The sequence below is a fragment of the Bos mutus genome, chromosome 7 (assembly GCF_027580195.1).
Source record: "Bos mutus isolate GX-2022 chromosome 7, NWIPB_WYAK_1.1, whole genome shotgun sequence".
Taxonomy (NCBI): domain Eukaryota; kingdom Metazoa; phylum Chordata; class Mammalia; order Artiodactyla; family Bovidae; genus Bos; species Bos mutus.
Window position 1 is genome coordinate 42175092 of NC_091623.1, and position 14025 is coordinate 42189116.

The 14025-nt window shown below is 39.9% G+C and overlaps 1 protein-coding gene across 1 annotated transcript; it reads right to left on the reverse strand.

Annotated features, from left to right (window-relative positions):
- Positions 1-2715: 2715 nt before the first annotated feature.
- On the reverse strand, positions 2716-3615 carry LOC102283885 (olfactory receptor-like protein OLF4). The gene is made up of 2 exons (XM_070374684.1): positions 3261-3615; positions 2716-2975 (listed from the first exon to the last, which is right to left on the reverse strand). The coding sequence occupies exons 1-2, from the start codon at positions 3613-3615 to the stop codon at positions 2716-2718; spliced, it is 615 nt and encodes a 204-aa protein (XP_070230785.1).
- Between the last annotated feature and the right edge of the window lie 10410 nt (positions 3616-14025).

Sequence of the window (14025 nt, forward strand, 5' to 3'; positions counted from 1 at the left end):
GTCATACGAAATTTTCTTTCCTTACCCTGTTCAATGGGATTCCCAGGTGGCACTGATTTCTTTGGTGGTTAAAAAGGTAAGAATCTGCCTGCAATGCAGGAGACCTGGATTCATTCCCTGGTTGGGAAGATCCCCTGAGAGTGGAATGGATACAGAGCCCAGTATTCTGACCTGCAGAATTCCCATGGATAGGGGAGCCTGGCTGCCTACAGTCCACGGGGTCTCAAAGAGTCAGACACACTGAGCAACTTTCACTTTCACTCCCACATGTCGCTAGTGGTAAAGAACCCACTGTCAATGCAGGAGACACAAGGGACACCGGGTTCAATCTCTGAGTCGGGAAGATTCCCTGGAGGAGGGCATGGCAACACACTCCAGTATTCTTGACTGGAGAATCCCATGGACAGAGAAGCCTAGCAGTCTACAGTCCATGGGTGCCACAAAGAGTCGGACTCCCATCACTGAGTCAGTGACGCCATCCAACCACTTCATCCTCTATTGACCTCTTCTCCTCCTGCCCTCAATCTTTCTCAGCATCAGGGGCTTTTCCAATGAGTCAGCTCTTCACATCAGGTGACCAAGTATTGGACCTTTAGCATCAGTCCTCCCATGAATATTCAGGGCTGATTTTCTTTAGGATGGACTGGTTTGATCTCCTTGCAGTCCAAGGGACTCTCAAATAAAACAACATAAAAAAAAAAAAAAAGAGTCTTCTCCAGTACCACAGTTCAAAAGCATCAATTCTTTGGTCCTCAATCTCATTTAAGACAACTTACTTATGACAACTCATTTTTTTCTGTAAATTATGTTAACCTAGATATAGAAATGGATGAACTGTCCATAGTTTGGTTTTAGAGAGATGAGCACTACACCCAGGCACAGGATCATGGGTGAGCCTTAGAAGTACTGTATAGAGCTGTTGCTGCTGCTGCTACTAAGTTCCTTCAGTCGTGTCTGATTCTGTGCAACCCCATTGATGGCAGCCCACCAGGCTCCTCTGTCCCTGGGATTCTCCAGGCAAGAATACTGGAGTGGGTTGCCATTTCCTTCTCCAACTATATAGAGACTGCAAGCTAATTACAGAAACTGGCAGCTAATTACAGACTCACAAGAAATCTAGTATAACTTGGAACAACTCCAAACCATACCATCCCATTTGATAATAAATACATTATGTTTTAATATTTTATTTTATGATGGATGGTTACTCAGCCTGCTAACAAATATAATCATCAGTGGAACGATATTTAGAGCAAAGATAATAATCTATTGCTTGTTATATTTCACTGTGTTCTAACATTTGCAAATGGCATTTTCAATTACTCTCATCCAACGTTTTTCCCCCACACAACTCTATTAAAAAGTGACTTCAGTGCTTGGGGCTGGTGCACTGGGATGACCCAGAGGGATGGTATGGGGAGGGAGGTGGGAGGGGGGTTCAGGATGGGGAACACCTGTACACCCGTGGGGATGCATGTTGATGTATGGCAAAACCAATACAAAATTGTAAAGTAAAAAATAATAATAATAAAAATTTTTTTAAAAAGTGACTTCACTGATGTTCCTTTCCTGATAGGAGAGCTTGCAAGAACATGCATGTTTGTGTACAAAACAGGCTGACCCTAGGTCTTATGTCTATACAGGAAAGCACATTCTTATGATTCAGTTTTGATCATGATAGTCGAAGGAATTGCTTTGTGTATGTGAGATAAATAGTGGATGATACTTCCCATTCACTGCTTATTTTGTTTCTGACAACATTTAGGATAGATGCTAAGTTTTATTTAGAACAATGGAAAAAGTGATAGCTGTAGGCATCACCTGAAATTTTTAAGTAGTGTGAGTGAGATAAGTCAATAAGAAAAAATGAAAACAGGTTCATCAATCATCTTATATATTTACACTGATATTCCATACTTTAATGAATGTACATACAGCTTAAAAATAAATGGCATATGTAATAATACAAAGTATCATTTAAAATTTGTTTAATTATATACAATGCCATCTCTGATTCATATTAAATCATATGACTCTGACATAGTTATAATATGGCTAAAGATCATATTAAGTCAATTGATTTATTTCAGTTTCTGTTTCTGTGTAGACTACACTGGCAGATCTGTATTTGATAATCAGCTTTGCTAATGACTATGGTAGGGAATGTGTACATAGAGTCTTACAAGAGAATAGAATCCTATTCAGGAGAATAAAACCTAATGACCTTTTATAAAATAGACTGTTATGTTAAGGTCTGCATTATCAGGAACACCAGTTCAGGCCAAAAAGGAATGATGGACCCAGAAGTGAAAAATTGTAGTCTCAGGTTTTTCCTCTCCCACAATGTTATAAAATTGAACTCTGTAGTTTTTTTTTTTTTTTTTTCTGATGAAGTGGTAACTCATGAGTATTCTTTTAGCAAAACTAAGATGCATCACCTGGTATGGTATTTGTCATTTTAAAAGAAATTGTTCTTAATAAACCCAAGCAGTTTCATGAGATAAATGAGAATTTCCAACTTTTTGATATCAAAGTTTGGGGATGAAGTAGGAAAAATAGGAAGAAAGAACAGAAGAAAATAAAAATGGTTGGATATCTGACAGAGTAATTAAGTGAGTAATTAAATTGTGTAGAGTAGTTGGAAAAAAATGAGAATTCTAGGAAATAAATAACAGGGCAACTTATACTTCCAAAGTCTGATTTAAAAAATCACAACTACTTATTCTGAGACTTTGAGATCTGCAATCTTGGGCACTTCTCCAAATCTAGAATAACTGACCTTTTTAGACTTGCCATCACAAAGAATCTTTTCAGAGCCCCCTTTATGTCTTTGTTTCTCAGACTGTAGATAAAGGGATTCAGCATGGGTGTGACCACAGTGTACATCACCGAGGCTGTTGCACTTGAGTGTGAGCTGTGGGTAGCAGGAGAGCTAAGGTACACTCCTAGGCTCGTACAAAAGAATAAGGAGACGACTGAGAGGTGAGATGCACAGGTGGAAAACGCTTTATACTTCCCCTGAACTGATGAGATTCTGCATATACAGGAAACTATCTTTGAGTAAGAATAAAGGATACCAGCCAGGGGACCACCACCCAGAAGCACAACTGTAAGATACATTACCATATTATTAAGAAAGGTGTCAGAACAGGCAAGTTGGGTTATCTGACTGAGGTCACAAAAAAAGTCAGGGATTTCCACAACAGTGCAAAAAGAAAGCTGTAACAAAATTAAACTTTGTAACAAGGAATTCAGGATACTGATGGTCCAGGACACCAGAACCAGCAGAAAGCAGAGCCTAGGGTTCATAATGACCATATAGTGCAGTGGGTGACAGATGGCCACAAAGCGGTCATAGGCCATCACTGTGAGGAGGAAGATGTCCAACACTGCAGACAGTAGGAAAAAATACATTTGTGTGATGCAGCCTTCATAGGTTATAACTTTGCTCTGGGTCTGGACGTTCCACAACATCTTTGGGATAGTGGTAGAGGTGAAACAAATGTCTACAAAGGACAGATTGGTGAGAAAGAAGTACATGGGGGTGTGTAGGTGGGCGTCTGAGCTGACTGCCAGGATGATAAGCAGGTTTCCAAACACGGTGATCAGGTACATGGAGAGGAACAGTCCAAATATGAGGGCCTGCAGTTCTGGTTCCTGTGAGAATCCCAGAAGAAGAAACTCTGAAATTTCTGTATCATTCCCCAATTCCATGTAGTAGAGGTGACTGCCTGGAAACAAACAGACAAAAAAAAAAAAAAAAAATGACATGACTAGTTTTATCTGAAATTGGCATTGTAATAATGTTGAAATTCTACAATTTTGCATTCAAAAATTAAAATCCATAATTTTTGTATGAAAATTTCTCCTTCAAGAGATCCCCTGTGCCATTTCTGAGTATCAACTTCTGGCCCATATCTAGCCTCCTCCCCAAATGGTCGTGTATTGGGGAGTTTAGATGAGAAATTCTGCCATGTTTTGGGGGAATATAAATTGAGGACTGACCTACTTCTAGATAAAGAGCATACTGTACTGAGAGATAGTTGCTATGAAGAAAGAGATCTAGTATGAAGAAGAAAGTCAATGGGGTATTATGCTTTATTTTTTCTTGGGCTCCAAAATCACTGCGGATCGTGACTGCACCCTGGAATTAAAGGATGCTTGCTCCTTGGAAGAAAAGCTATGACAAACTTAGATAGCATATCAAAAAGCAGAGACATCACTTTGCTGACAAAGTTTCCTTATAGTCAAAACTATGGTTTCTCCAGTAGTCACGTACAGATGTGAGAGTTTGACTATAAAGAAGGCTAAAGGCCAAAGAATTGATGTTTTTGAACTGTGGTGTTAGAGAAGACTCTTGAGAGTCCCTTGGACTGCAAGATCAAACCAGTCAATCCTAAAGGAAGTCATCTCTGAATATTCATTGGAAGGACTGATGCTGAAGCTGAAGCTCCAAACCTTTGGCTATCTAATGCAAAGATCTGACTCTGCAAAAATCCCTGATGGTGGGAAACACTGAGGGCAGGAGGAGGAGAGGGCCACAGAGAATGAGATGGTTGGATGGCATCACCTGACTCAATGGACATGAGTTTGAGCAAACTTCCAGAAATGGTGAAGTACAGGGAAGCCTGGTGTGCTGCAGTCCATGGGGTTGCAAAGAGCTGCACATGTCTGAGTGAATAACAACAACAACAATGTTTTATGGAGTGTTCAGATAGTCTGCCAAACATCTGAACAGAGACCTCATGGAAGTGAGGGCCGGAAATGTGAGGTTATCTGAAGGAAATGTGTGAGGTGGACAGAGATAACCCCAGGTGAAAGGACCTGAAAAGGTATTTGTTTCAGAAAATCAAGTTTGAAAGGAAGCTTTTGTATCCATGGGAAAGTCCATGAGGTAAAGTGATAAGATATAGTATTAGAAAATTTGGAGGTACCAAGAGGCCTCCTTGCAATGACCAGGCTATTCTCAATCTCAGGCACACAATTAGGAAAAACAATGTCACAAGCCAAGCTGTCAACATTAGATTATCTTTCTTCCCTAAGTGTAGTAATAGTACCTAAAGTCCAGTACTATTTTTGCAGAGTCAGCTCTTTGCATCAGATAGCCAAAGGATTGGAGCTTCAGCTTCAGTAGTACCTAAATACCCTGGACACATAAAACAGGGCTCTATTTAAATATGACAATTTTGTATTCAGACTGGCTTTCTGTGGGAGTGGGATAGGGGTAGGAGAGGGTGGTTCAAGAGGGAGGTGATACACACACACACACACACACACATGTATATAAAAGTGAAAAGTGAAAGTGAAAGTTTCTTAGTTGTGTCTGACCCTTTGCAACCCCATGAACTATACAGTCCCTGGAACTCTCCATACCAGAATACTGGAGTGGGTAGCCTTTCCCTTCTCCAGAAAATCTTTCCAACCCAGGGATCAAACCCAGGTGTCCTGCATTGCAGGCAGATTCTTTACCAGCTGAGCCACAAGAGAGGCCCAAGAATATTGGAGTGGGCAGCCTATCCCTTCTCCAGTGGATCTTCCCAACCCAGGAATTGAACTGGGTCTCCTGCATTGCAGGCAGATTCTTTACCAACTGCTATCAGGGAAGCCCATCTTATATAATTATGGATGATTTGCGATGTTGTCTGGCAGAAACCAACACAACATTGTAAGCCAATTTTCCACTGATTAAAAAAAAAGACTCCATCTTCTTTTTTAGGCTGCATATGGAATGGGTGAATTTAACTCAGAGGACCATTACTACAGAGGACCTACTACTGTAGGAAAGAATTCCTTAGAAGAAATGAAGTAGCCATCATAGTCAATAAAAGAGTCTGAAATGTAGTACTTGGGTGCAATCACAAAAATGAGAGAATGATCTCTGCTCACTTCCAAGCCAAACCATTCAATATCACAGTAATCCAAGTCTATGCCCCAATCAGTAAAGCTGTAAAAGCTGAAGTTGAATGATTCTATTAAGACCTACAAGACCTTCTAGAACTAACACCCAAAAAAGATGTCCTTTTAAAACACTATAGGGGACTGGAATGCAAAAGTAGAAAGTCAAAAAATACCTGGAGTAACAGGCAAATTTGGCCTTGGAGTACAGAATGAAGCTAATAGAGTTTTTACAAGAGAACACACTGGTCATAGCAAGCACCCTCTTCCAACAACACAAGAGAAGACTCTGCACATGGACATCACCAGACAGTCAACACTGAAATCAGATTGATTATATTCTTTGCAGCCAAAGATGGAGAAGCCCTATACAGTCAGAAAAAAAAGACCAGGAGCTGATTGTGGCTCAGATCATGAACTCCCTATTTCCAAACTCAGATTTAAATTGAAGCAAGTAGGGAAAACCACTAACCATTCATGTATGACTCAAACCTCTTATGATCATAGAGTGAAAGTGACAAAAATTTCAAGGGATTAGATCTGATAGAGTGCCTGAAGAACTATGGATGAAGGTTCTTGACATTGTAGAAGAGGCAGTGATCAAGACCATCCCCAAGAAAAAAGAAGTGACAAAAGGCAAAATGGTTGTCTAAGGAGGCCTTACAAACAGCTATGAAAAGAAGACAATTAAAAGCCAAAGGAGAAAAGGAAAGATATACCCATTTAAATGCAGAGTTCCAAAGAATAGCAAGGAGAGATAAGAAAGTCTTCCTCAGTGATCAATGCAAAGAAAGAGAGGAAAACAATAGAATGGGAAGGCTAGGGATTTCTTCAAGAAAATTAGAGATGCCAAGGAAACTTTTCATGCAAAGATGGGCACAATAAAGGACAGAGTGGTATGAACCTATCAGAAGCAGAAGATATTAAGAAGAGGTGGCAAGAATACACAGAAGAATTGAACAAAAAAGATCTTCATGACTCAGATAACCACAATGGTGTGATCACTCACCTAGAGCCAGATATCCTGGAATGTGAAGTCAAGTGGACCTTAGGAAGAATCACCATGAACAAAGCTAGTGGAGGTGATGGAATTCCAGTTGAGCTATTCCACATCCTAAAGGATGATGCTGTGAAAGTGCTGTACTCAATAAGCCAGCTAATTTGGAAAACTCAGCAGTGGCCATGGGACTGGAAAAGGTCAGTTTTCATTCCAATCCCAAAGAAAGGCAATGCCAAAAAATGCTCAAACTACCACACAATTGCACTCATCTCACACGCTAACAAAGGAATGCTCAAAATTCTCCAAGCCAGGCTTCAACAGTACATGAACATGAACTTCCAGATGTTCAAACTCGATTTAGAAAAGCCAGAGAAGACAGATAAAATTGCCAACATCTGATGGATCATCAAAAAAGCAAGAGAGTTCCAGAAAAACATCTACTTCTGCTTTATCGACTACAGCAAGACCTTTGACTGTGTGGATCACAATAAACTGTGAAAAATTCCAAAACAGATGGGAATTCCAGACCACCTGACCTGCCTCTTCAGAAACCTATATGCCGGTCAGGAAGCATCAATTAGAATTGGACATGGAAAAACAGACTGCTTCCAAGGAGCACATCAACGCTGTATATTGAATCCCTGCTTATTTAACTTGTATGCAGAGTACGTCATGAGAAATGCTGGTTTGGATAAAGCACGAGGTGGAATTAAATTGCTGGGAGAAATATCAATAACCTCAGATATGCAGATGACACCACCCTTGTGGTGGAAAACAAGAAGAACTAAAGAGCCTTTTGATGAAAGTGAAAGAGGAGAGTGAAATATTTCATTTCAGTTGCTCAGTTGTGTCTGACTCTTTGCAACCCCATGAATCGCAGCACTCTAGGCCTCCCTGTCCAGCACCAACTCCTGGAGTTCACCCAAACTTATATCCATTGAGTTGGTGATACCATCCAGTCATCTCATTCTCTGTTGTCCCCTTCTCCTCCTGCCCCAAATCCCTCCCAGCATCAGGATCTTTTCCAATGAGTCAACTCTTCTCATGAGGTGGCCAAAGTACTGGAGTTTCAGCCTCAGCATCAGTCCTTCCAATGAACACCCAGGACTGATCTCCTTTAGGATGGACTGGTTGGATCTCCTTGCAGTCCAAGGGACTCTCAAGAGTCTTCTCCAACACCACAGTTCAAAAGCATCAATTCTTCAGCACTCAGCTTTCTTCACAGTCCAACTCTTACATCCACACATGATCACTAGAAAAACCATAGCCTTGACTAGCTGGACCTTAGTTGGCAAAGTAATATCTCTGCTTTTGAATGTGCTATCTAGGTTGGTCATAACTTTCCTTCCAAGGAGTAAGCGTCTTTTAATTTCATGGCTGCACTCATCATCTGCAGTGATTTTGGAACCCAGAAAAATAAAGTCTGACACTGTTTCCACTGTTTCCCCATCTATTTCCCATGAAGTGATGGGACCCGATGCCATGATCTTTGTTTTCTGAATGTTGAGCTTTAAGCCAACTTTTTCACTCTCTTCTTTCACTTTCATCAAGAGTCTTTTGAGTTTCTCTTCACTTTCTGCCATAAGGGTGGTGTCATCTGCATATCTAAGGTTATTGATATTTCCCCTGGGCAATCTTGATTCCAGCTTGTGCTTCTTCCAGCCCAGCATTTCTCATGATGTACTCTGCATAAAAGTTAAATAAGCAGGGTGACAATATACAGCCTTGACATACTCCTTTTCCTATTTGGAACCAGTCTGTTGTTCCATGTCCAGTTCTAACTGTTGCTTCCTGACCTGCATACAGGTTTCTCAAAAGGCAGGTCAGTTGGTCTGGTATTCCCATCTCTTTCAGAATTTTCCACAGTTTATTGTGATCGACACAGTCAAAGGCTTTGGCATAGTCAATGAAGCAGAAATAGATGTTTTTCTGGAACTCTCTTGCTTTCTCGATGATCCAGTGGATGCTGGCAATTTGATCTCTGGTTCCTCTGCCTTTTCTAAAACCAGCTTGAACATCTGGAAGTTCATGGTTCACGAATTGCTGAAGCCTCGCTTGGAGAATTTGAGCATTACTTTACTAACATGTGAGATGAGTGCAATTGTGTGGTAGTTTGAGCATTCTTTGGCATTGCCTTTCTTTGGGATTGGAATGAAAACTGACCTTTTCCAGTCCTGTGGCCACTGCTGAATTTTCCAAATTAGCTGGCATAATGAGTGCAGCACTTTCACAGCATCATCCTTTAGGATGTGGAATAGCTCAACTGGAATTCCATCACCTTCACTAGCTTTGTTCGTAGTGATGCTTTCTAAGGCCCACTTGACTTTGCACTCCTGGATGTCTGGCTCTAGGTGAGTGATCACACCATCGTGGTTATCTTGGTCATGAAGATCTTTTTTGTTCAGTTCTTCTGTGTATTCTTGCCACCTCTTCTTAATATCTTCTACTTCTGTTATATCCATACCATTTCTGTCCTTTATCGAGCCTTTTTTTGCATGAAATATTCCCTTGGTATCTCTAATTTTCTTGAAGGGATCTCTAGTCTTTCCCATTCTGTTGTTTTCCTCTCTTTCTTTGCATTGATTGCTGAGGAAGACTTTCTTATCTCTCCTTGCTATTCTTTGTAACTCTGCATTCAAATAGGAATATCTTTCCTTTTCTCCTTTGCTTTTTGTTTCTCTTCTTTTCACATCTATTTGTAAGGCCTCCCCAGACAGCTGTTTTGCTTTTTTGCTTTTCTTTTCCATGGGGATGGTCTTGATCCCTGTCTCCTGTACAATGTCTTGAAGCTCTGTCCATAGGGAAAAAGTTGGCTTAAAACTAAGATAATAGAATCCAGTCCCATCACTTCATCCCAAATAAACGTGGAAAAAATGGAAACAGTGACAGATTTTATTTTTGGGGGCTCCAAAATCACTGCAGATGGTGACTTCAAGCATGAAATTAAAAGATGCTTACTACTTGGAAGAAAAGCTATGACCAACCTAGACAACATATTAAAAAGCAGAGACATGCCTGATACAGGATACTCGGGGCTGGTGCACTGGGTTGACCGAGAGGGATGGTACAGGGAGGGAGGTGGAAGGGGGGTTCAGGATGGGGACCACGTGTACACTTGTGGATTCATGTTGATGTATGGCAAAACCAATACAATATTGTAAAGTTAAAAAAAAAAAAAATTCTTCAATAAAAAGCAGAGACATTACTTTGCCAACAAAGATCCCTCTAGTCAAAGCTACAGTGTTTCCAGTGGTCATGTATGGATCTGAGAGTTGGACTATAAAGAAAGCTGAGCACCAGAAATTGATGCTTTTGAACTGTGATTTGGTGAAGACTTTTGAGAGTCCCTTGGACTTCAAGGAGATCAAACCAGTCAATCCTAAAGGAGATCAGTCCTGAGTGTTCATTGGAACGGCTGATGTTGAAGTTGAAACTAAAATACTTTAGCCACCTGATGCGAAGAGCTGACTCACTGGAAAAGACGCTGATGCTGAGAAAGATTGAAGGCAGGAGGAGAAGGGTTGACAGAGGATGAGATGGTTGAATGGCATCACTGACTCAATGGACATGAGTTTGAGTAAACTCTGGGAGTTGGTGATGGACTGGCGTGCTGCAGTGCATGGGGTTGCAAAGAGTCGGACAAGAATGTACTACTGAACTGAACTGAACTCATATCATCTATATGAATCTTCTTTTTTTAAACATTTCCACAAAAGATACTCTCTTACAATAATTTACACAATAAGGTAATCAGTGTGCAATTTTAATTTAATTCCATATTTATATTCTCTGCTAGTCTGTGAATGTCATGAGCCAGGTATCAATGTCATACATAATCCTTAACACCCCATACTTTAGTTGGAAACAGTAGCTGAATAGATATATATTGCATAAAGGAATGAAAGAATGTGTTCTCAAAGAAATTGCCTATGATTAGAAAACAAAATGAAGCTGGGAAACAGTAAATAGATTTGGAAGACATGCTGGAGGAATGTTTTTTATATTCTATTAGAGGTTCAGACCTGTTACAGCTACAGTCTATGCAGTTTGTAAGACCAAAATAGAATACAGTAAAACATGAAAATATCAGGATGTGTCATATGTAGTAAATGTTTTTGGTTTTCTTTGTTTAGCTTCCTTGTGTTTCTGTGTGTTTGCACAGGTGCATACATGTGTATTTATTCCTTGTCTGTGCACACATACTAGATCATATGTAAATTTCCTGTTTCACTGTGCCTGCGAGGGTGTGAAGTCACTTCAGTCGTGTCTGACTCTGCCATCCTTTGGACTGTAGCCTGCCACTCTCCTCTGTACACGGGATTCTCCAAGCAAAAATACTGAACTGGGTAGCCATGCCGTCCTCCGGGGGATCTTCCTGACCCAGGATTGAACCCATGCCTCTTACATCTCCTGCATTGGCAGGTGGGTTCTTTACCACTTGGGTCACCTGTTTACTCTAGGACTCAGTCAAAAACATTTCTTATCCATTGCAGTAAACACAAGAATAGTTTTGAAAGAAGCCTAGTTCCTGCTAAGAGAGAAACAATAAAAATAAAGAGCTCAACAGAAGAATCAGTTTGCAGAGAGAACGTGAAGCAGTACGCATGCTAAAGTGACCTCAGACCCAAGGAACCACACACTCACTACATCTTTATTCCTCCACTGTCTTATTACAGTATCCATCTCATTCCTCTGAGGTGTAGGAATTAGTTATTCCTGTCTTTTCTGTGTTTGAGTGCATTTATTACTTTTTAAAATTATGAGCTTTCTATGTGGCTCAGTTAGTAAAGTATCCTCCTGCAATTCAGGAAACCCAGATTTTATCCTTGAGTCAGGAAGATCCCTTGGAGAACAAAATAGCAACCCGCTCCAGTATTCTTGCCTGGGAAATCCCATGGACAGAGGAGTCTGATCAGTTACAGTCCATGAGGTCACAAAAGTCAGACGCGACATAGGGACTGAAACACCACCATTTTTGATATGGTCCAATATTGGATGAAGCTGGCCCTTTTCTCTCTCTCTCTCTTTTTTTTTCTGTTGCATCTTTCTTTGTTATTCTTTGGCTTTGTATTCTGATCTCTTTTTGACAAACCTGTTGGTCACATTCTACTTTTGTTTCTGATTCCTATTCCAAAGATAAAGTTCACATGCTACAAACCTTCCACATTCTACAAAAATCTTCCCCTTTCTTCATTTGGTTTATGCCTGAGGACTTTTTGTCACATATGCATTTATTTTATTGTAATATTCTTTCTCCATCAGAATGTGAGACCCTAACAGACAGGGACCTCACCTGATTTGTTCAGTGTTCACTCTTGAGGTTTCAGAAAGGTGTGCATTTATGCAGAAATACATTTTATAAAACACAAAGAATATCAGGGGAAATAAAAGCAGATTAAATGTAGCTGATTCAAACAATTTTACTAAACAATATTGAATATTAGGAAAAGAGTAAGATGAATCTAAAAGAAAATATACAAAATAACAACACTCAAGTTAACATAAGTTTAAATATAAATGAAATAGGTGTAATCTTATGAAAAGGATTGGAAATATAATTTTTAAAAACAGTGAAGGAAGCAGTATCTAACACTACAAATTCCAAATGTATAAACATAAATGGATTCAAACATGCTTTTAAAAAAGATGTAAGCAATCTTAAGCTGAATACAAACATGTTTTCGACAAGGTGGCAGCAAAGGATGACTACTATGTTTAAAAAGCAATGGGTGGGAGGACAAAATATAGCCAACTGATGTACTGGACAACTCACAATTTATAAACTCTCACACAACCCAACAAATACATCATACATACATACATGTGCGTGGGTGCCTGCATGCTCAGTCACTTCAGTCATGTCTGACTCTTTGCAACCCCACGGACTGTAGCCCACCAGGCTCCTCTCACCATGAGATTTCCCAGGCAAGAATACTGGAATGAGTTGCCATGCCCACCTCCAGGGGATTGTCCTGACCTGGGGATCAAACTCGTGTCTGCCTGCATCTTCTGCATTGCAGGTGGATTCTTTACACACTGAACCACCTGGAAAGCATATATATATATGGTGGGGTATATTTGAGCAATTATATATAGAAACTATATATATATAGCAAGCATATATATATATATATATATATATATACATACATAATATTTAAATGGTAAATAGTAAGCTTCTTTTAAAAATCATAACTTTTTGTTTGAAAGAATGCAATAAAAAAAAAGAATAAAGGAAGAGAGGAATAGGGAATCTGTGGTAAGGGAACTGGTTGCAGCTTAGACCAGTTTTGGGTGAAATGGTGTCACAAAAAGACACCTAACACACCACTGCAGGGAAGGGGAAGGGTGGGGAGAGAAACACTACATGTATCTCTATTTTCAGCAGTAAGACTTTTCAAAGTATTAAAAATATGTCTAATTCTATCCTTCTTCCACATGTTGGAGTGCAGTTCCTGGCATTTTCTAAGTTGGTGATGAAATGATTTATAAAGGAAATAAAATAGCCAAAAAAGGAATAAAATCACTCAAACACCAGTATATAAAATAAAAAGCTTACACAGACAATTAGCAGTAGAGAGAGTAAATGGCTAATAAATCTAAAACTATGTTCAGTCTCTCAGCTGGTGAACTAATTGCAAAGTTAATCCCTTTAACATATGCCTGTTTATATATTAAATGCAACTTCTTTGTCAAGTGAATATTCAGGGTGAGTGGAGCTTCCGTGAAATGTGTATCTCAAGAACTGTGGCTATCAGGCAATAACTACTCCATTGATCTGTGTGTGCTCAGCGCATGCTCGGTCATGTCTGACTCTTTGTGACCCAGTTGACTGAAGCCGCCAGTCTCCTCTATCCATGGGATTTCCCAGGCAAGAATACCAAAGTGAATTTTCCAAGGAAGATTCTCCAGGGGAAGATTCCTAGGGAATCTTCCTGACCCAGGAATCAAACCTGTGTCTCATGTTTCCTGCATCGGCAGGTAGATCCTTTACCACTATGCCACCTGGGATCCTAATGAATATAGAAGTTGCTCAAATACACCCCATCTTAAAAATTAAAACAAATAATGAAATGTCCACATTTCACTGCAAACCATTCCTAATCTAATAGTTTATTTTCCTACTCCCT

Coding starts and splice junctions, on each gene's coding strand:
- LOC102283885 (XM_070374684.1), bottom strand. CDS start 3,615: ATGTACCTGATCACCGTGTTTGGAAACCTGCTTATCATCCTGGCAGTC. Junction 2,976..3,260: donor TCTGGTGTCCTGGACCATCA/GTATCCTGAATT, acceptor CTCACCTCTCAG/TCGTCTCCTTATTCTTTTGT.